This window comes from Notamacropus eugenii, chromosome 5 (genome assembly GCF_028372415.1).
Source record: "Notamacropus eugenii isolate mMacEug1 chromosome 5, mMacEug1.pri_v2, whole genome shotgun sequence".
In the NCBI taxonomy this organism is placed as follows: Eukaryota; Metazoa; Chordata; class Mammalia; order Diprotodontia; family Macropodidae; genus Notamacropus; species Notamacropus eugenii.
The window spans coordinates 154,204,572-154,228,187 of NC_092876.1; the positions used below are offsets into that span (position 1 = coordinate 154,204,572).

Here is a 23,616-nt window from a genome sequence, read left to right on the forward strand (position 1 = left end):
TGAACATGGCAAAAAATCCAGTGAATAGAAAAGTCTATTGTAGTTGAGATATGGCCCAAACTGATTTGGGTTTTAGTTCTTCCTGAATGTATTTTTACCACTTTTCCGCTCCTAGATATATTTTAGGGGCTAGATTTCATATGGGCAGCTAGTGGATAGTGGAGTCAGGAAGACTCATCTTTCTGAGTTTAAATCCAGCTTCAGACACTTACTAGATGTATGACCCTGTGTGACTTAACCCTGCTTGCCTCAGTTTCCTCATCTGTAAAATGAGTTGGACAAGGAAATGGCAAAACCACTACTGTATCTTTGCCAAGAAAATTCCAAATAGGGAGGGCCATGAAAAGCTGGACAAGAATGAAAAAGAATTCATATCTATGTACATTCTCCGGCTGACCCCCATGTCTGGAATGCTCTACCTCCTTATCTCCACCTCTTAAATTCCCTGGCTTCCGTCAAGTCTCAGCTAAAGTCCAAGATTCTGCAAGAAGTTTTTCTTAGTCCTCCATAATTTTAACACCCTTCCTCTGACACTATCTCCAATTTATTCCATATATATCTTATTTGTGCATAGTTGTTTACATACTGTCTCCTCTGTTAAGACTGTGAGCTCCTCGAGAACTTGGGCTGGTTTTTTGGCCTACCTTTGTACCCCCCAATACCTGGCATAGTGTCTAGCACATAATAAGCATTTAATAAATACTAAATGACTGACTGGCTGATTTGATAATAAGTGGCTTGTAAAATGGTAGCAGTGGATAATGAAAACAGAAGATTACATTGTAGTGCTGTTGAAAAAATTCTGCATTTGGAATCAGAAGACCCAAGTTTGAATTCCCGCTCTTCTGAGTGACTTGGGCAAATTGCTTAACTTCTCTGGGCCTTGGTTTCCTCATCTATAAAATAAGAGGTTGGCCTTCTGTTACTGTTTCAATCATGTCCGGCTCTTTGTGACCCTATTTGGGGTTTTCTTGGCAAAAATATGGAGTGGTTTGCCTTCTCCAGCTCATTATGCAGATGAGTAAACTGAGGCAAATAGGGCTGAGTGACGTGTCCAGGGCCACACAGATAGTAAGTGTCTAAGGCTGGATTTGAACTCATGTATTCCTGACTCCAGACTTAGTGCTCTATCCACTATGCCACACAGTTGCCTGAGAGGTTGGCTCAGATAAGTTCTAAAGTCCTTTCCAGCGCTAATCCTATGACCCGTTGAATGGTGAGCTCAGATGAAGAGCAGTTAGATCTTAGGTGAAAAGAAATACAACTACAACTTAAAACTGATTTTTTACATTAGTAAATGTAAAAAATTACATGTAAAAATTCACATTACTGGAAATTTACAATGACATTCACTATTGGTTGGACTTTTTGAGAACCAACATATTTAAGCACAAAGCATTTTCTTAAATGATGATCTGTCTGATTTGCAAATTGATATTATAGTATGGGAATTACAAGATGTTAGGAATTCAAATAAGTTGATTTTAGAAAGTCATCTGCATACCATGAGCAATAATCAGCTTAAGCAAAACTTTAGAACTGATCTTGGCTCCAGCTGTCTTTAATAAAGTCTTTTGATTTTACTAAGTTAGGGAAGGGGGAGAGGGAGGGAGAGGATTACTTTAGGTTAAAAATGAAAGAAAATCATTCTCCAGAGGTTATATAGTTCTGTTTGTGTTTTGAACATGATTTCAGAGACCCACAGCTACTAATGTCACAGGGTTTAGACTCACAGCACTATCCTTATATGGTAGTCTATGAATATTATTTTATAAGAATTAACATCTTGATCCTTCACACAAATATTCTTCCCATGAGTCAGAAGATGATTGTAGCAAGACAGTAACCAGAAGAATTTGGAAATCACTAAGGAAAATGAAAATTAAACTTCTACCAGTATCATGCCTCTATTTGCTAATTTACTTATTATTCATCGTCACTACAACAGAGATTCTTTGATGCATATTATTTGTTCTCTTAAGACCAAATCAGAAGAACTAAAACAACATTAGGTATAGACCTTTCACATGCCTCTTGAGAGAAGTTAGCTCTAACACAAAGCAAAGAAAACAGAAAAGAATCAGCTTCTCTGAAATAAGAAAATACTCAGGAGAGTATGAACTGAGGCATAAACTCTGTGATATGGTTGAGTTTTTAGAACTATTAAAATATGTGACGGGCTCGGAGATCAGAGGATCATGGATTAGAAACTGAATGGGGTCTCAGAGATCACCTGGTTCTACTACTGCCTTACTATACAGATTATAAAATTCAGGTGCAGAGAGATGTAGGGACTTGCTCAAGATCACAGATAGGAACCAGCAGACCCAAGATTTTAACACATAAATTTACAATTCAATTCTTTCCACCACATTGCCTTTAACTAACAAAATAATCAGATTAAGAATATCCATTCATTCAATAAGCATTGATTTAGCTTACCTTTTAATGTACAGTGCACTATCTATACAAGTGACAGTGCAAAGAAATTAACCTGACCTCAAGGAGCCCATATTCTAAAATAAACAAAGGCACAGGGAGGGGACATGAACAATTTGGAAGGATCTGGAAAGGCCTCATATAGAGATGGCACTTGAGTACTGAATATCATTTGGGATTTTAAGAGATGGGAGTAAAGAAGGGGAGTCTGTCCCCTAGTTTTGGGGGACAGACTCTAAATGAAGGTACAGAAGAGTGATGCATAAATGGTAAAACGTACAAAGGGAGCAGCATGTAAGCCAGTCTGGCTGAAATGTAGAGCGCATGAGGGGAATAAGAGCCAATCAGCTTGGAAACATAGGTTGGAACTAGATTAGGCAAGAGTTTAAATGCCAGACTTAAGTGATAGTGAGTCACTGAAGGTTTCTTGAGCTGCAGAATAAAGCAACAGACAGACACATACTCAGAATATCAATTCTGACAGATGTATGGAAGACAGACTGAGGAGGGGAGCAGTTGGAGGCAGGGAGATGAATTAAAAGGCTATTACAATAGCCCATGAAGTAAATTATGAGATCCTGAACTACTGAATGACCGTATGAATGAAGTGAAGGAGGTGGCTATAAAAGACTGAGTAGAGGTAGGATGACATGACTTGGCAACTGATTAAGTATTAGGGAAAGGTGAACTGAAGATAATTCTGTGGTTGAAAACAGGGGTTATACCTTCAATGGATGGAACAATAGTAGTGTTCTCAATACAAATAGCAAAGTTTTTTTGGGGGGATGGTTGGAGTGGAAGGGAGGGAAGGCCGGAAGACTAATCTCATTTTGGACATAGTTTCATTTGTAGTTTTCAGCATTTGGTAACATCATGCCAGCAGCTGGTTAACAATGGCCTGGAGTTCTGGAGAAAGATTACATTTGGATATGTGGATCTGAGAAACACGCACCAAGATAACTGAATTCCTGGAAGCTAATGAGATTGCTGAGAGAAGATACGGATGGAGTAAAGCGGAAGGACCAGGATAGAATCTTGGAGGACACATGAAGTGAAAGGGTAGAACATGGACGATGATCCAGCACAGCAGTCTTCAAGGAGTAGTCAAACAGGTAGCAATATGAGTCAAGAAAAAGTAATGCCATGAAAACCAAGAATGAAAAAAAGTTCATGAGGAAGAGATGTGAGCAGTGCTGCATGATGAAGAGAGGTCAAGAGCCATGAGGACTGAGAAGGAGTGATCAGGAGGTCACTGGAAACCTTGAATAAGGCTCTCCTGGTCATCTTCATTTTTGGACATCCCATTGCACCATGCCAGTTTCCTTTGTCTCCATGTCTTCTCTTTTTCCCTCCTTCAGTATCTGGCAGCTATTATTGCAGTAGCAACAACAGGGCTGAGGACAAGCTAACATAGCTCTTTATTACTTATTTTTGGGACTCTGCCCACCCTGAATTGTCTTATTCTGTAGCAAGGATGGGTGTAGTGCTGTCTTCCCTGATTTGCACTGACTCACAGGATTGACAGGGCATTTTCTCCATCAAAGTGCAGCTTCAGCTTTTCCTTTCAGGGAAATGTCCTAGGAATTCCATGCTGTTTTCAAAATAAGAACTAACCCTAATCCATCAGAAAAACTTGAAAACATCCTTCTTTCCTATCTGCTAGCTCTAATTCTAACAGCTCCACCCAGCTATTTCTTGTTTCTTTATTCTTTCCTCCTCCAAACTTGAAAGTGCTATATAAATATGAGTTATCACTAGGTGTGGTGGTACACACCTGTAATCTCTCCTGCTAAGGAGGTTCAGGCTGATGGATCACTTGAGGTTGGGAGTGAACTGCAGAGGGCTAAGCCAATGGAATATATCCACTGCCCAGCACCAATAATGTAAACCTTGGGAAATGGGGGACCAAGAGCCTACCTAAGGAGAAAAGAAATGGCCCAGGTGAAAAATATGGAGTAAATCAAAGCTCCAATGCTAATGGGAATGGGCTCATGAATGGCTGCTGCACTTCTAGCCTGGGTAAGAAAGGAGGCCTACACTCTCTCCTAGCATTATCATTTTACATTGTCATACACACACACACATATACACACATGTAAGTGTATATAATTACACATATATATATATGAAAATGTCATTTTCCTCTCAATTTCAACTTTCAGAAATATAGTCTTCTATAATTTGAATTATCTATGATCTCAATAATTAACTAGTAGATAGCACAATCCATCCATGTGTTCTCATTTGGCATGACCTCTCTCCACATCTTATAAACTCTCAGGTCAGGAGACTTCCTATAAATCTCTATTGTAGAATGTTGTTGGTGGAAGCCTGTTTATTAATGCTGTGTGTATGGTTTCATAAATTTTTGTAGATATGGAAAAGTAAACATGAATTGGTGCTTATTGAGATATTCTCCATCATCTTTCCCCCACTCCCCCATTTATAACAAAGTTTGAATTTTATTGAATCATTGGCTTTTTCTGCTTCATCTATCATAACTAATCCCTAGAAGTCCTTAAAACCATCTCACCTTTAGTATGGACTTCTATATATATATATATATATATATATATATATATATATACATATACATATATATTTGCTATATTACGGATTATACACTTCTCTTCTCATTTTTCTTAAGTTCCATTTCTATTTCTTTACGGAGGACATCAAGTACAAATGTTAAAAGTCCAAATTTGGTGGCTCCACTGCCTCTGATGGAGAAACTTTTGACAGTGAAGTCTTTATAGATTTAAAAATTTTTTTTAATCTGTTCATAGTTTCTCAATTTGCAACCTAAATCCCTCAGGAGACTGTGATTAGTTAGGTCTCTCATCAAACCATCCATAAATCTGTCTTTCCTTCTACTGTTTCTTGCTTATGAGGTAATAGTGCTTCAAGATCTTCGCCCTTCTATAATATTTTAGAACTTAGTTTATTCATCTCTCAGTAACCTTTCATCCTTTGAGATCCAGTCCATCCATTGATCAATGGATGGACCTTATCTTGATTTTGGTAACAGTTACCTACAAGTCTCCTACTGTCTGTCTCTTTGTTTCTGGTTCTCTTCCCTCACACTAAACCCCATCCCCATGGTTTGTTCACTCTATCAAGACTCTGCTTGGGTGGTAGATATGAATAGCATGAACCTCAAAGAAAGTGATGGAGGTATATGCAGAAATAGGAAATAGCAACTCCTCCACCTCAACATGTGAACCAAAGAGAATGAGGAAAGGTGCAATCTGTATTGGAAAGAGGGGCCAGGGAGGCTGTCATCTGGGGGAAGCCAGATGACTCTCTCTTGTACTTCCCCTGATAGCACCTCTTTCACCCTCTATCTCACCTGGCCCTTTGGGAGTCAATGAAATCAGCAAAGAGAACTTGGGACAGAGCCTTGAGGGACACATCCAGGATTATGTAGCAGGGGATGAATGCTGAAGAACCAGCTAAACTAAAGAGAGGTAAGACACATATGAGAAGAATCAGAAGAGGAAAGTATCATTCAAGTTTAAGGGGGAGAAATGGAGAGAGGGATGGATTTTCCATTACTCATGGTCTTTGTCCAGAAGCCAAATGAGTTCTTGTCACCAATACTGTAGAAAAAATTTCTTGTTCAGGTATGGTTGGGAATGTGTTTCACTATCTGTTTTTCTGAGATGAAGAGTGGCCTTTTTAAAAATTAATTTTAATTCAGTTGTCTTTTAGTGTCAGTTACAGCCACCTTTTGGCTTTGAAATCTCCTAAGTAGTTATTAGAGCTCTATTCATAAGAGTTTCACATATAAAAGGAACCTTTTGTTGGGTTCTATAACTTTATAATCAATATACTAAAGTCACTGGAAAAATCAAATCACATTCCTTACTGTTAAATGAGATTTTTCAACAACTGTCATTAAATGTTAATTAAATTCTCTACTTCATCTATTATCATGTACAATATAAGATACAGCTTTATACTCATATAGTAATTTTCAAGGTGGAAGATTTTAATTTAAAATTTTCTGTTGATTTTTTTTTTGCTAGTCATAAGCACTCCACTTAACTCTCACCCCAGCAAAATCTTCCTTCATAATGTATTTCAATCTATTTAACTTCAATACTAAGTTTCAGTTAAGTAACTGCAACTTATTTAACAAAGGTAAATAAGGAAGAACAAGGTTTTGATTTTTACTTGGTCAGATATTCATCCCAGTACCTAGGTACTTTAGAATCTTTTAAAGAGTACTTTTTCAGGTAAAAATCTTTCATTATTTTATTTCACCATAAATATTACCTGATGCTTCAACATTCTGAAGGACTTGTGAGCTCATGGATATCAGTGTTGCCCTCCAGTGGCACATAAAGTCACATGTCCAAACCTGCCCATCTTATGTGAATCTTGTCTGTGCAGCCTGAGCCCTGATAACTGAGAGTTTATAGCTTCAAGGGGGCTCCATCTGGAGACTGGAACTTTGAAAACAGCAACTCAACTACAGAAGGCTTACCTTCACTATCAGAACTGGCTGCCTGTCATGTCATTAACCATTAACTGTCTGGTCCCCTTCTCCAATACACTGAGGGAGTTTCACCTGGGAGAAGCAATGTGCAGAAGACACCTTCAAACTAGAATTCTAATAAGAACTTTGGGGCCAACTTAAGTGTACAATTTTCTCCATACCTTGCCCTACAGCTAACAAATTCCTGCTGTATGATCCCCTAGTCCCTGGGTGGAGTAGCAAAACAAAATACCTCTCTCCCCTGCAACTACTGCCCCATTCTCCACCTTCCCCTATAACCTTTAGCACCCATAGTTCTACTCATAAACTTTCCCTTTATTCTAGATATCTCACTCCTACATTCTTTCCTTCCTTCTGGTAATCGCAGAAATCTGGATTCCTTTGAACTTAACCACTCCCCTGAACATGTCTCCAATGCTTGCCAGTTCTCTCACCACACAACCCCAACACAAAAGACAAAGAAGGTCACTTGGATTACTTGTTGCTCCCTACTGCTACTTCCAGATTCCCTCTGCTGCCGTCTCTCAGCATTTATGATCCCTTTATGATTCATTCTTTCCACTTATATCACCTGTCCATAGTCCTATAACCCTAATCTAATGAGTTCCAGGAATATATGACTCCCTTCCTTAAAAATCTTCAGTCACTCCCTAACTGCCTCTAGGATAAAATGCAAACTCCTCTGCCTAGAACTTAAACATCTTCTCAATCTGGCTCTCACCTACCTGTCCAGTGATATGCATATTTTTACCCTTCATCCACTCTAATGTTTTGACCAAACTGAACTATTAGTTGTTACTCAAACTTGATATTCCATCTCCTGCTTCTTTACATCTATATAAGCCGCTCCCCATGACAGAAAAATAATCCTTATTCATCAATATCTTCCGGAATCATTACCTTACTTAATGGTATAGCTCAAGTGCTATGTCCTCTACTCAGTCTTCCTGGACATTTCCCTTGCCTCCAAGCTAAAACTTATTTTTCACTCCCCTGAAATTTTCCTCCATCACTCACTATCTTGTATTATACTTATCTGTGTATGCCATTTCTCCACCCCCTCCCCATTAGAATGTCTGCTCTTTGAGGACTGAGAGAGTATTTTTAGGACTGTGTTTGCAGACTCTAACTCTACGCCTTGTGCACAGTAACTTTTTTCCCCAAATGTCTGTTAATTGAATATTCAATTGCACAAGCTAGTACATTCACATAAGCAGTCCTTATATTTTGCTCCGATGAAGAAAAGGCTGAAAGCCTTTCGATGACAGAGTCAATTAGAAGAAGCCAATATTAAACCAATGGTTTTTCTTTTATGTCACTCAAGGAATTTTAGTTATTGAAACAAAGAAAAAAAATTTAAAACAAGGTGGATTCATCATAGCATAGCTCAGACTTATAGTGATATTCAAAGGGTGACTCAGCTATCTCTGTCACTGATATAGAATATAGTAAAATTGAAACTTGCCCTCAAAGCATTCATTTGGAAGATATTAAAATACATCAATCATACATTACATTTAGCAGTAGATAACAGGCACTTCAATTTCACCTATACCACATGCTAAAAGCATGCTTAAAACATGTAAATATAGGAAAACAACCAGAATTCACTTGTGATAGATGTCCGGTTTTAAATATAGGACTGGGTCCAAACTATCCACATACATCAGAATATTGTAAAATTCAAGGGAGAAGAGAAAAGTGCTACAATAAGGAACACTTTAAATGCTAGAAATATTTGGTTTCCATTACACACATGTATTTAGTGACAAGTCAATTCATATGTAATATAGCAAAGGCTTAAAACTTCCAGTGAGTAGAGACCCCTAGAGAATCCAACTTTAAAACTTGACCCAGGGTACCAAAGTTGCTTTGTCTAGGCTCTGTCCAGAAGTTACAGAAACAGCAAGGACTATTCCAGGTATATAAGAGACATAGCATGCCTTTTGTATTCCCTTACTAGAAATGCTGGCATCCAATCCAGCCTGATATATTCACTAAGCATATGGCTCTATACCCCACACTTCTCCCATTTACTAACTATGGACAAAAAAATGTAGCATAGCAGAAATCTTTGCTGTTCTAATGATCTACCTTGGGTGTGGTAAGGTGGGCACAAAGCTCTGCGGGGGATAGGTAAGCAGCACTGAGAGAAAGAGCAATCCGAACAACCACCAAACACAGTCTTTAGATGAAGAAGAAAGAAGTCAAGTAGCCTAGGGAAAAGATGGAGTGCCTGCCATACAGCATTCACCAACACAAAGAAGTGTATTTCCTGCAATTTGTTTTAAAATGAGAAGGATTAATAGAATAGGATGTGGTAGAAAGAACACTGGATTCTGATCCAGAGGATATGGAATCAAATATTATTCCTGCTATCTATTACTTGTATGTCCTTAGGTCACCTCCTTCTATAGGTCTCAGTTTCCTCAAATGTAAAATGAAGGGACTGGGCTAAATGTTAACTGAGCTGTCTTTCAGTTTTAACCTATGATTCTAGGCTTTCTTTTGTAGACAGAGAAAGGGGTGGTTACTTTTGATTTCCTTTGCTATAAATTACATGTATAATACAAATATGAGAACAATCACTGGGACATATCTTGTTTATTTCTGGTTAGTTAGTTTTGTGCTATTGTGTGTGGTTCTGGTGTTTTGTTTTTGATGCCTCTAAGTAAGTCCTCTATATTAGTTGAAATCTTTCTGCTATTAAACGAATTTTCTGTTTTCAAAGTTAAGAGTTAACTATATGCTTCTCAAGCTCTTTAGTATTTTCCCTCAATGAATATTGTTTTTAAATAAAAAATTTAAATATTAACAACTGTTAACATAAATGTGCCCAAGTCTACATTTGACAACATTTTTCTACAAAACTGTAACACTATGGAAGATTTTTGGATTTTTTTTTTTCAGAAAATTTTAGAATATTAGATTTTATAATGAAAGATCATAATATATAATATAGTGTAAAACTGACACAGGATGGTTTCCATCTTGTGTCTTGTTTTACTTATGTGGTCCACAAAGATTTTGATAGCGTAGCCAAAACACCAACAAAAAAATTAAAAGCCATACAAAAAAAAGCAACCCATTTAGGCCTCTGCTTTTGCAGGTCACAACAGTTTACAAAAAGAAAATGCACAAGAAATTAATTTCTGTATTCAAAAGACTCTGGGATGATGCCTGCCTGCCTCTGCATGCATAGAACAACATTAGGAGAAACAGGCAGTAGAAGACTCAGAGGCAGAAACTGCTCCAGCATGACAAAATTCTGTAGTTCTCAATTTAGTTACCAATTAATTTTGAGGGTTGGACCTGAGACATGTACAACACACATGTACCCTGGGGAAGGAAGCATTTCTATTGCCCTCTAGTGATTCTGAGGGTGGAATGATTTCTGGATGGTCAAGAGAAACAATGTACCTCTGCTTTCTATCCAAACCACTAAAGGAAGTGGGAGACTTCAGTTATAAAGTCTTGAACACAGAGAGAGAAAGAGAGAAATTACTGCAGATATTGCAGCATGCCAGCTCTGAGGAGGACTTTGAGACACCATTTAGTTTTTGGTGGAACGTTTATTTTATTTTTATGAAGTCACCATATTGGAATTATTTGCTTTAAATCACCAAGATAGTTCTGTTGCCATATTAATAATTAAACAGAATTTAGATATCAAACAATGGCTTTAGAATTAGGGGCCCATTTTCCCCGTAACTGGATTCCTGATTTTATTTTCATGGGTGGCCCATTCTAGAGTGAAAATGGTACCATTTAGTTAAATGCTTGAACCTTCAAGGATTTGACGATTCCAAGTTTTTAAACACAAGAGGACATGTAAAATGAATCAACATCACCAACTCAAAGGAGAGCTATTGTTTTTAAAAACAAGAAGTTTGCAAATGGTGATTAATGCATTCTTTTCATCACACCTGACTTACCAGAGGCTGAATTCATTATGTTTTGTTGGACTGGTGGACTGGTGGGAGCTGTAACATTCATCTGGGAAAGCATTGCCTTCCTGGGATCCTGCCATGTTGTCGTCTGATCGATGTGACTAAGACAAAACAAGCCACTGAGTTAGATAAGAATATTTCATGTTTTCACAACAATGATTTCTTTTCTAAAAAAACTGGAAGGAAACACCGAACAAAAGATCCCAAATTAATCCTTAAAGAGCAGACCCTATATGTACTTTGTTCCTTCCATTATTCTACCCTAGTCATGTAAACTACTCAGTATGCAATAACTTTCCTACATAGGCTTAGCATTAATTAATTACTTTGCTAATTACTGAAAGGCACGGAAAGTTATGCCTGAAATTTCAGGTAAATGGAAATTCCATGACATTATAAATGACTATTTACAACCCATTAACAATCCAGTAAAGAAGGACTGTGTTACAGTGGTCAGAGGACTGACTTTGGAATCAGGATCAAATCTTGCCTTTAATATATAACATATATTACATATGTTATATAATATATAACATAATATATAATTCCTGGTAAAGGAATTTAAACTTCTGGCGCCCCAAGAAACTCTCTAAGATTGTAAGTTCGAAATGAGTTACAAATATGTATATGCAGAAGAAATTTCAATATCAAGCATTTCTTATACTGATGGAATCACAGGTTGGGATAATAATAATGCAACTTTATTTTTTTAAATACAGATTTTTTACAAGAGTGTTAATATTTACAACAGCAAAACTTAAGATTCACGTCGAATAAGGAACAGAACTTTATACTCCTGGATATAAATAATTATCAAAATAAAATTATATGTTTAAAAACCAGTTAGAGCCAATAAAAGTAGAAAAAAATTAATCTAATTATTGGAAATCTTACTATTTAGATAATTTAACCAATTGTTAAAAGTGAGAATTAGTAAGAAATTTTTGTACATTAAAAGAAACTGGTTTTCAGTTTCTTCAAGGAAATATGCTAAAGTTACAGAACTTTATAAAACTATATTCTTCAACAAATAAATCTTTTATTTCAACTCAGAGAATAAATAATATGGTCATCCCTTAATATTTATGAAACACCATTATAAAAGAAAAGGAAAGGAAATTTAGCTTAATGGAGATTTTTTCTCCTGATTCTCCTTATGTATTAGAGGGAAAAGGGCTAGGGGCTTTTTGTTGTATTAAAGAACTGCAACAAAGTGAGATCTCATCATCTGGGGGATAGCTGAATGAACTGTATTATTATAATGGAATATTATTTCTCTGGAAGACACAGCAGAACACATGGATACAGAGAAATCTGGGAACACTCATATGAACCAATGAAGAGTAAAGAATGGAAAATATGACAAAAATAATGTAAAGGAAAAGAACTCTCAAAAATTTAAGAATTCTAATTGCTGTAGTGTCCAAGGATGACAAATGCTTCCTACCTTCTGACAAGCAGTTAACAAGACTATAGGTGTAAAATGACATAAATTTGCAGAGAAGATCAATATGCCTTTTTTAATTTTTTTGCTCGAATGTATTTATTTGTCACAAAAGAAGTCTTTTTGGGGGGGATGAAGGGAGAGAAGTGGAAGAAGAGAATGGAGACAATAATGATAGTGATGCCAGAAAAGAAAGAAGAATGTCCATGAAACTTTTAAAAAATACACCAAAGGTCTGTATACCAGACATAAAAAAAAAAAAAGTGTGTGTGTGTGGGATACCTCCTTGTACAAAAATATTTATAGCAATTCTTTTTGTGGTGGCTAAGAACTGGAAACCGAAGGGATGCCCATCAATATTGGGAATGGCTGAACAAGCTGTGGTATATGATTGTAATGGAATACTATTCTACAAGAAATGAGAAGCAGGATGATTTCAGAAAAATCTGGAAAAACTCATGAACTGATACAAAGAGAAGTGAATAGAACCAGGAGAACATTATTTATACACAGTAATAACAATATCGTTTGATGACGAACTAACTGTGAATGACTTAACTATTCTCAGCAATACAATGCTCCAAGATTACCCAAGATAAAGGACTAGTGATGAAGTATACTATCCTCCTCCAGATAAAGAACTGATATTGTTTGAATACAGACTGAAGCAGGCTATTTTGCCACTTTCTTTCTTCTTTTTCTTTTATTCAAGTCTTCTTATGAAAAATGACCAATACAAGATTGCACATGTATAACCTGTATCTGATTGCTTACTGTCCCAGGGAGAGTGGAAAGAAAGGAGGAAGGAACGGATAGAATTTGGAACTCTTAGGAAACTTAGGAAAAAAACAAATGTTAAATAATTGTTTTAATATGTAATTGGGGGGAAATTTTTACACATGTGTATATGTGTGTATACACATACAAAAGACTAGAAGGAAGTACATTAGACACAACATAGAAAAGCTTGAGTACTATCATATTAAATTTATAATCTTAAGAAAGCTATATATAATCCATAGTTTCATATACTTCTTTTCTTTGAATATTGAAATGTTCATTTTAGTTTATGCCTATTTAGTTCATTACAATAATAGAAAAAATTTATAGTACTGAGTCTGGGTCAGATGGTAGTAGATCTTCTATTAACTAGCAAGTCACTAAATCTCATTTATCCTTCGTTTACTCATCTCTAATATATGGGAGCTGGATTAGATGACCTCTGAGGTTCATTCAAGAGCTATCTATAAATCTATGATCCTATATGAACCTCTATGCTTTAAAGGAGGGGTTGGCAACCTACACTGAAAAAGCTCAATCCCACTGCTTTTGTACAACCTGTGAACTAAGAGTGGTTTTTACATTTTAAAAATACAATAAAACTATTTAAAAATGTGAAAACCTTTCTTAGCTGAGCTGACAAAAACAGATAGTGGACTAGTCCATGACCTCTGCTCTAAGTCAAAAGCAAATGAGTTAAGGAAAGTAGAATAAATTTCTGCCTGATATCTGACATATGCTCTGGTTTTTGTAGAGAGGCAATTTCATGTAGACACTTTAATTCAGAAGTCCTGAATCTGAATCTCAGCTCTGCCACTTCTTACCTCTGTGACCTGGAGAAAAATTCTCTACCTTTCTGAGCCTTAAGTTTCTTCATCAGTAAAAATAAAAAGGTTGGATTACTTGATTTTTAAGATTCTATACAGTTCTGTATCCTAAGTATTTCTTTAGCTTTATTAAACATAAAAACCTAAATTATTTTTAAGGGCATTGAATATATATCTTTCAGAAACCATATAAAATAACATTGGGGCATTCAGTATACTTAAATTTTTTTCAACTTGGAAATAGTTGGGTTTTTTTTTTAATCAAGAAATTATCTAAATAGTTTTTAGATTAGCAAACAAAAGTTTCAGATCTGGTTTTCTTAGCATATACTGGCCATAATCTTTAGTTGCAACCTGGTAAACTCTCTGGCTGATGTCATTTCACTATTACTAAAACAGAACTGAAAGACACCCATTCAAAATACCTTTTGATGGGGGCAAGGAGATATTAGCCTCTAGGTCAAGGGTTAATGTGCTTGGTGTGGGGGACGGGGAGGGAAAGGGAAATGAGGAATTGACACTCCTCACAGTGCTCTCTGCTCTCGTCTCCAGGAGCAGCTCTGTGATGAAGGAGGATCATATTAGCAGATGAATCTTTGTGTCGAGCAGAAAATATTACTTATTTGGAGTGAAAATAAATTGCCCTTCAGTTTAGTTGCCAAGCAGCTGACTTAGCACTATCTCTCATTTCCAGATAGATTAAATGCAGCTGGTCTTCAAATGAAACCTTTAGAGTTTGACCCAAATAGCCTAGGTTAAACCAGAGGTAAAGCAAATAACAATTAATCAAAACGTATTTATTAGCTGACTACTATGTGCCAGGCACTGTACTTGGCACCAGGGAATGAAAAGACAAAAATGAGACAAGTCTTTTAGTCAAGAAGCTTACATCCTTTCAGACAAACAATGTGTGTGAATGTGTATGTGTTTGTAAATAAAATACAAAATAACTCTGGAAGGAAGTAGCAGTTCGAAGGATCAGTAACAGTTTCAAGCAAAAACTGATATTTGAGTTGAGCTCTTAAGGAAATTAAAGTTTCTGAGTGGCAGAGAAGAGAGTGCATTTCAGGGACAGGCGACAACCTGTACAAACGCTTGGAGAGTGGAGATGCAGTGCAGTGTGTTACAAGTAAGAAAATAGAGCAATAGAAAATAGTAAGAAAATAGTTTGGCTGCATTGCAGAATGCAAGAAGGAAATTAATGTGTAGTGAGGCTAGAGAGATAGAAAGAAGTTATGTTAAAGGCCTTAGATACAAAACAAAAAGTTTGTATTTGATCATAGAAGTAATAAATATGAAACACAAAATCCTCTGGTTTTCAGTTTACAACCCAAACCATTCCTATCCTTCTAGTCTTCTGACACTTTACTCTTACTATCCACAGTATATTCCGATATCCTGACTGCCTTTCCACCGACTGGCTGCCCTCCATAGTTAGAATATTCTAGAGTTCTGACCTCCACCTCTGTGTTCCCTGGATTTCTTCCAGACTCAACTAAATTCTCATCTTCTGCAGGATAACCCTTTGAGTCTCTAGTACCTTCCCCCATGGGACTGTCACTCATTCAGAATGTATATATCTTGAATGTTCATTTGTTTCCATTAGACTGTGAGTTCCTTGTGGGCAGAGACCACATTTTTTGCCATTTTTTTTTTGTTATTCAAAGTGCTTAGACAAGTCCCTACACACGGTAAGCATATAATAAATGTTTGGTGCCTGACTGTACAGAGAGACGCTAAAGTTTATTGAGTAGTGGAGTGACATGGTCACCCCTGTGCTTTAGGAAAGTCACTTGGCCATTTCTGCATACAGAATCATAGGATCCTGCCATTAGAAGGGGCCTTAGAGGTCATCTAGTCCACCCCTCTACAACATCCTCAAGTGGTCAAACACTTCCAGTAATAGGGAACTTCTCTAATCAAGTCTAGTTTTAGATAGGAATTTTTCTCTATCCTTAGATAAAGTGATTCCCTCTATTTCCTTTTCTATAAAATGGGAGAAGAGTAACTGCACTTCTTTCCTCAGGGTTCTGTGAGCAAAGCACTTTGTAAATTTATAAAGTGTTTACATAAAGGGGACAGTCATATTCGTAGGCCAAGATGGGATTGTGTGCAGGGAACAGCTATTGAGGGAAATGGACAATACCAGACTGCTAGGGTTTGGGATGAACACGATAGAACAGCAGAAGGTAAAACTGCAAAGGCAGGTTTAGACATCATGGCATCATGACATGGAGGCTATCGAATGACAGGCTAAATTTCTATAGGCAATGTAGGACCATTGAAGGTTTTTCAGAAGAGTTCTGCTTTTTAGGAAAATAAAGAATGGGGGCAGAATGGACTGATAATGGATAAGAATCCAGGGGCAGGAAAACTAGTTAGAAGAGTACTGATATAGTCCAGCTGAGACAGTAAGCATATGAACTAGAGTAGGAACATGGGAATGGAAAGGAGAGGAAGCATACAAGAAATAACTAAGAAGAGTTTTGACTTAGATATGCCATTTGTGAAATAAAGAAGGATATCCAAATGAAGATAGTCAACAAACAGCTATAAATGCAGAATCAGAGAAATGGGCTATAAAAGTGGACCTTAGTGCTGTTCTGCACTGAGTTGGTAAATGGAGCTAAAGAGATGTCTGAGGAACGGTCTTGTGGAGAGAAAAAGGAAAAATCTTGGGAAGTACTCAAATTTAGGGTATAGAAAGGATAAGAAAAACCAATGGGTACAAAATGATGCTGAGGAATAGAGAGATCAGGAAAGTTCATTGTCACAGAAGTCAAGGGAAGTGAAACCAAAAAATGTTTAAGGTGTTGGGAGTGGGAGACAGGAACAAAGAAAGGACCATTAGATTGAATCATTCCTTTACCTTCAAGAGAGATATTTCAGAAGAGCAGTGGGAAAGAAACCATATTGCAAGAAAATGTGAAGGCATCAGTGTTTAGCAGTACCTGGAAGGGTAGAGACTGGACAGGAGAGTGAAATGGTAACATGTTTATGGAAAAAAAGAGACTTAAATATGAATGTAGGCAGAAGCAAAAGATGCCTCACTGCCCTAGAATAGGAAAGGTGATATGAGAGGGGATAAATGACAGAGCAAGGTCCTAAAAAAGGCAGAATTAAATGGGATCAAGAACACAGAGAGAGGATCACCTTCCTTAGAAGGGAATGAAAGAATAAAAAGGGATTGGGTTGGCAACAGAAAAAAATGTGATGGGGAAGGGAAGGATGAGGAAGTTGTATGACGAACTAAATCTGAGCAGAGCAGAAACCCATCATGTTCATCAATATACATGCATTACTCTGAAAGTTGAAAGCACTTGGAAAAACCAGCACTTGGGAAAGGAGAATCTGACCAAACTTTGGAGGTGTGGAATCCAGTGGGTGACAGACTTTGACAGATTCGGAGCCCAGGTTAGACTAGAAGGTCCACGGGAAGGATCTGTTCTGCCGGGGTGAGCCCTCAGCGCAGAGCGCAGCGCGGACAGCGCAGCAGGGCAGAAGGGACCTGAGAAGCCCGAGAGTGGCGGGCGAAACCAGCGGAGCAGGAGACAAGCCAAACCGAGCTGGTGAGAGCCGCTGAGCGCCAGATATCAGTGCAGCAGCCCTTGAAACCTTCAGCCTGAAGACTAAACTTCGGGAAGTCACCTACTTGAACTTCCGGGAGCCAGGATGGCGGAGTGATCAGTAAATGCTCTCTCCTCCCCCCTGATGACCGTGAAAGAACCATAAAATATTTCCCCAGATAAATCCTGGATCAGCGGGAACAGCAGAAGGGGGCAATTAGTCTCATAACACCAGAGGCTAGAAAAATAGCAAAGGGGGATTCTTCCTACTATGGCGGAGGCGATCTGGAAGGACAGACGACCCAGGGCAGAGAAAATTCGCACTGAGACCCAGGCAAGCCTCAGCGCCGGGAGACAAGCCTCAGGAGGGGCGGGAACACGCATTAGCATCTAGGCGTGCCCCAGCCCTTCAGGGAAAAAGGGAAGACAATAGGGAAGCTGGGATCACCATCCCCTGACCTTGCCTTTGCCTCAGGTCAGCTGAGGAGATCTCCTGAGACCAGACCACCCCTCCCACACACCTAACAAGGTAACCCCAGGGTTGATCTGGGAAACAAAAAACAAAAACCTGCTTTTAGCCTCGACACACATCAGCTCAACACAAAGATCTGTACCTTCTGACTGAAAGAACCAAAAGCTACAACACTCAGCCAACATCATGAATCGGAAAAAGCAGACAAAAAGTGAAAAAACCATAGAATCTTTCTATGGGGATAAGGACCAAAACACAAACACCAAAGAGGTCAGAGCTGAGACTGTACTTCCATGTGAAACCTCAGAAGGGACTATGAATTTCTCGCAAGCTCAACTAGATTACCTGGAACAGCTGAAGAAGGAAATAAAAGAAAAACTGGCCAATGATTTTAAAATTATAAAAAAAGAATTCACTGATGAGAACATCACTCTGAAAAGGAAAATTGAACAAATGGAAAAGGAAGTTCAAAAATTAACTGGAGAGAATAATTCCCTAAAAGGAAGAGTTAATCAAACAGAAAAGGAAACCCAAAACCTAATTGGGAAAATTGATCAAATGGAAAAGGAAACACAAAACCTAACTGGGAAAATTGGTCGAATGGAAAAAGAAGTACAAAAATTAAATGGAGAAAATAGCTCCTTAAAGGGAAAAATTGGTCAGATGGAAAAGGAGATGCAAAAGTTAACTGAAGAATTGGAATTGGGCAAGAAGAAACTAATGACTCAATGAGGCAACAAGAATCAGTCAAACAAAATCTAAAGAATGAAAAGATAGAAGAAAATGTAAAATATTTAATTGGAAAAACAACTGACTTGGAAAATAGATCCAGGAGACAAAATTTAAGAATTATTGGTCTGCCAGGAACCCATGATGAAGAAAAGAGTCTGGACAATATCTTCCAGGAAATCATCAAGGAAAACTGCCCAGAAGTACTAGACCCAGAGGGCAAAATAGTCATCGAAAGAATCCACCGTTCCCCTCCCGAAAGGGATCCCAAACTCAAAACCCCAAGAAATATAGTTGCCAAATTCCAGAGCTATCAAGTGAAGGAGAAAATACTACAAGCAGCCAGAAAGAAACAATTCAAATATAAAGGACATACAGTCAGGATCACACAAGACCTTGCAGCTTCTACATTAAAAGATCGAAAGAACTGGAACCCAATATTCCATAAAGCAAAGGAGTTGGGACTTCAACCAAGGATCAATTACCCAGCAAAGTTCAGCATAACATTTCAGGCAAGGAGAAAGTCATTCAACGAAATAAGGGATTCCCAGAGCTTCCTGACCAAAACACCAGAACTCAATAGACAATTTGATCTTCAAAAGCAGGTCTCCAGAGAATCATAAAAAGGTAAACAGGGGGGAAAAACAAAAACAAAAACTTGCTACTCAATTAGGGCAAACTGTTTACCTCCCTATAAGGGAAGATGATACCTGTTAATCTTGAGAACTGAGCAGCTATTATGATAAAAGGGATATATGTAGAGGGAACGGGTATAAAGTAAATGATGTCATGTCAAAAATATGATTTAAGTATGAGAAGGGATTGTAATAGGAGGTGTGAAAAGGGGGAAGCAGAAAATGGCAAATTATATCACAGGAAGAAGTACAAAACTATAGTAGAGGGAAGGAGGGGAGGGAGATGAGCATTGTTTGAGAGGTACTCTCATCTGATTTGTTTAAAGGAGGGAACAATAATCTTAAGTAGATAATCCTAACTAGCTCTATAGGTAGTAGGAGGGGAAGGGGGAAGAAAGGGGAGGGTGGCTAAAAGGGAGGAAAGAAGCAATAAGAGTAAAGGGGAGTAAAAGGGAGGGGGGCTAAAAGAAGGAGGGGAAGGCTGCAGGAGGAGGGGGAGAAAAGGGAATGCTATTGAGGAGGGGAAGGGAGACGGGAGAGCTAAAAGCACAAATGGTGGGAAAGAGGTTGGAGGGAAATACACAGACTGTAATCATAACTGTGAATGTGAATGGAATGAACTCTCCCATAAAATGGAGATGGATAGCAGAATGGATTAAAGGCCATAATCCAACAATATGCTGCTTACAAGAAACACATTTGAAACGGGGGGATACACATAGGATAAAGGTCAAAGGATGGAGCAGAATATATTGTGCTTCAGCTCATGTAAGAAAGGCAGGAGTAGCAATCCTAATCTCAGACAAAGCAAAAGCAGAAATAGATCTAATCAAAAGGGATAAGGATGGAAACTATATCCTGCTAAAAGGCACCATAGACAATGAAGCAATATCATTACTAAACATGTATGCTCCAAGTGGTATAGCATCCAAATTCTTAGAGGAGAGGTTGGGGGAGTTGAAGGAAAAAATTAATAGCAAAACTATACTAGTGGGGGACCTCAACCTCCCCCTCTCTGAACTCGATAAATCTAACCTCAAAATAAACAAGAAAGAGGTTAAGGAGGTAAATAAAACTCTGGATAAGGTAGATATGATAGATCTTTGGAGAAAACTAAATGGGAATAGAAAGGAATATACCTTTTTCTCAGCGGTACATGGAACATTTACAAAAATTGACCATGTACTAGGACATAAAAATCTCACAATCCAGTGCAGAAAGGTAGACATAATCAATGCATCCTTTTCAGATCATAATGCATTAAAAATTACATGTAATAAAAGGCCATGGAAAGAGAAACCAAAAATCAATTGGAAACTAAATAATCTAATTCTAAAGAAGGGTTGGGTTAAAGAAGAAATCATAGAAACAATCAACAATTTCATTCAAGAGAATGACAATAGTGAGACAACATACCAAAACTTATGGGATACTGCAAAAGCAGTTATTAGGGGAAGTTTTATATCTTTGAATGCTTACATAAATAAAATAGAGAAAGAGGAGATCAATGACTTAGGCTTGCAGTTGAAAAAGCTAGAAAAAGAACAAATTGAAAATTCCCAAGTAAATACCAAATTAGAAATACTGAAAACCAAAGGAGAGATTAATAAAATTGAAATTAAGAAAACTATTGAATTAATAAATAAAACCAATAGTTGGTTTTATGAAAAAACTAATAAAATTGATAAACCTTTGGTCAATCTGATTAAAAAAAGAAAGAAGAAAATCAAATTACTAATATTAAAAATGAAAGGGGTGAACTCACCTCCAATGAGGAGGAAATTAAAACAATAATTAGAAACTACTTTGCCCAACTTTATGCCCACAAATTCGATAATCTAAACGAGATGGATGAATATTTTAAAAAATACAAATTGCCCAGATTCACAGAAGAGGAAGTTGAATACTTAAACAACCCCATCTCAGAAAAAGAAATTGAACAAGCCATCAATGAACTCCCTAGGAAAAAATCTCCAGGGCCAGATGGATTCACAAGTGAATTCTATCAAACTTTTAAAGAACAGTTAATTCCAATACTATATAGACTATTTTTGAAAATTGGGAAAGAAGGAGTCCTCCCAAATTCTTTCTATGATACAAATATGGTTTTGATACCCAAACCAGGAAGAGACAAAACAAAGAAAGAAAATTATAGACCAATTTCCCTAATGAATATAGATGCAAAAATTTTAAATAAGATTTTAGCAAAACGAATACAGCATCTTATCACGAGATTAATACATTATGATCAGGTAGGATTCATACCAGGATTACAGGGCTGGTTCAATATTAGGAAAACTATTAGCATTATCGATCACATCAACAACAAAGCTAACAAAAACCACATGATTATCTCAATAGATGCAGAAAAAGCTTTTGACAAAATACAACACCCGTTCCTACTAAAAACACTGGAGAACATAGGAATAAAGGGAACTTTCCATAAAATAATAAGCAGTATCTATCTAAAACCTTCAGCAAGCATTATATGCAATGGGGATAAGCTAGATGCATTCCCAATAAGATCAGGGGTGAAACAAGGTTGTCCATTATCACCACTATTATTCAATATGGTACTAGAAATGTTAGCTGTAGCAATTAGACAAGATAAAGATATTCAAGGAATTAGAATAGCCAAAGAAGAAACTAAGTTATCACTCTTTGCAGATGATATGATGATTTACCTAGAGAATCCCAGAGATTCAAGTAAAAAATTACTAGAATTAATAAACAACTTTGGCAAAGTTGCAGGTTACAAAATAAACCCACACAAATCTTCTGCATTCCTATATATTAGCAACAAAGTCCAACAGCAAGAGATAGAAAGAGAAATCCCATTTAAAGCTAGGGTAGACAGTATAAAATACTTAGGAGTCTACCTGCCGAAACAAACCCAGGGATTATATGAACACAATTACAAGACACTTTTTGCACAAATAAAGTCAGATTTAAGTAAGTGGAAAAACATTAGTTGCTCATGGGTAGGCCATGCTAATATAATAAAAATGACAATTCTACCTAAATTAATATACTTATTTAGTGCCATACCAATTAAACTATCAGACAATTATTTTCTAGAGCTGGATAAAATAATGTCAAAATTCATTTGGAAAAAGAAAAGGTCCAGAATATCAAAGGGACTAATGAAAAGAAATGCTTGGGAAGGTGGCCTACCGCTACCAGACCTCAAACTGTACTATAAAGCAGCAATTATCAAAACCACTTGGTATTGGCTAAGAAACAGAGAGGTAGACAAGTGGAATAGACTTGGCACTCAAAATGCAGTAGGCAAGGAATATAGCAACCTTCTGTTTGATAAACCCAAGGACCCCAGCTTCTGGGATAAGAACTCATTGTTTGACAAAAATTGCTGGGAAAACTGGATAACAGTGTGGCGGAAATTAGGCATAGACCCATACCTGACACCGTACACAAGAATAAAGTCCAAATGGGTACATGATTTAGGTATAAAGATTGATACCATGAATAAACTGGAGAAGCAAGGAATAGTGTATTTATCAGATCTATGGAGAAGGGAAGAATTCTTTACTAAAGGAGACATAGAAAGCATTATGAAATACAAAATGGATAACTTTGATTACATTAAACTGAGAAGTTTTTGCACAACCAAACCCAATGCAACCAAAATCCAGAGGGATGTAGTAAATTGGGAAAGAATTTTTACAGCTAAGCTCGGGGATAAAGGCTTCATTTCTAGAATATATAGAGAACTGACTCAAATGTATAATCATACAAGTCATTCCCCAATTGATAAATGGTCAAAGGATATGAACAGGCAATTTTCAGAGGAAGAAATTAAAGCTATCTATAATCATATGAAAAAATGCTCTAAATCACTATTGATTAGAGAGATGCAAATCAAAACAACTCTGAGGTACCACATCACACCTATAAGATTGGCAAACATGACAGAACAAGAAAATGATAAATGCTGGAGAGGATGTGGGAGAGTTGGAACACTAATTCATTGTTGGTGGAGCTGCGAGTGCATCCAACCCTTCTGGAGAGCAATTTGGAACTATGCCCAAAGGGCGACAAAAATGTGCATACCCTTTGACCCAGCAATATCGCTACTAGGACTATATCCCCAAGAGATCATAAAAATGGGAAAGGGTCCCACATGTACAAAAATATTTATAGCAGCACTCTATGTAGTTGCCAAAAACTGGAAGTCAAGGGGATGTCCATCAATTGGGGAATGGCTGAATAAATTATGGTATATGAATGTAATGGAGTACTATTGTGCCATAAG

General features: G+C 37.3%; 1 protein-coding gene across 12 annotated transcripts in view; it reads right to left on the minus strand.

Moving 5' to 3' along the window:
* YAP1 (Yes1 associated transcriptional regulator) overlaps window positions 1-23,616 on the minus strand; it is a 148,950-nt gene that overhangs the window by 58,101 nt on the left and 67,233 nt on the right. For all 12 annotated transcript variants that reach the window (XM_072611261.1, XM_072611270.1, XM_072611268.1 and 9 more), the window contains exon 3: window positions 10,876-10,991. In XM_072611261.1, the coding sequence (XP_072467362.1) occupies window positions 10,876-10,991 (116 nt within the window). The remainder of the gene's footprint in view (window positions 1-10,875; window positions 10,992-23,616) is intronic.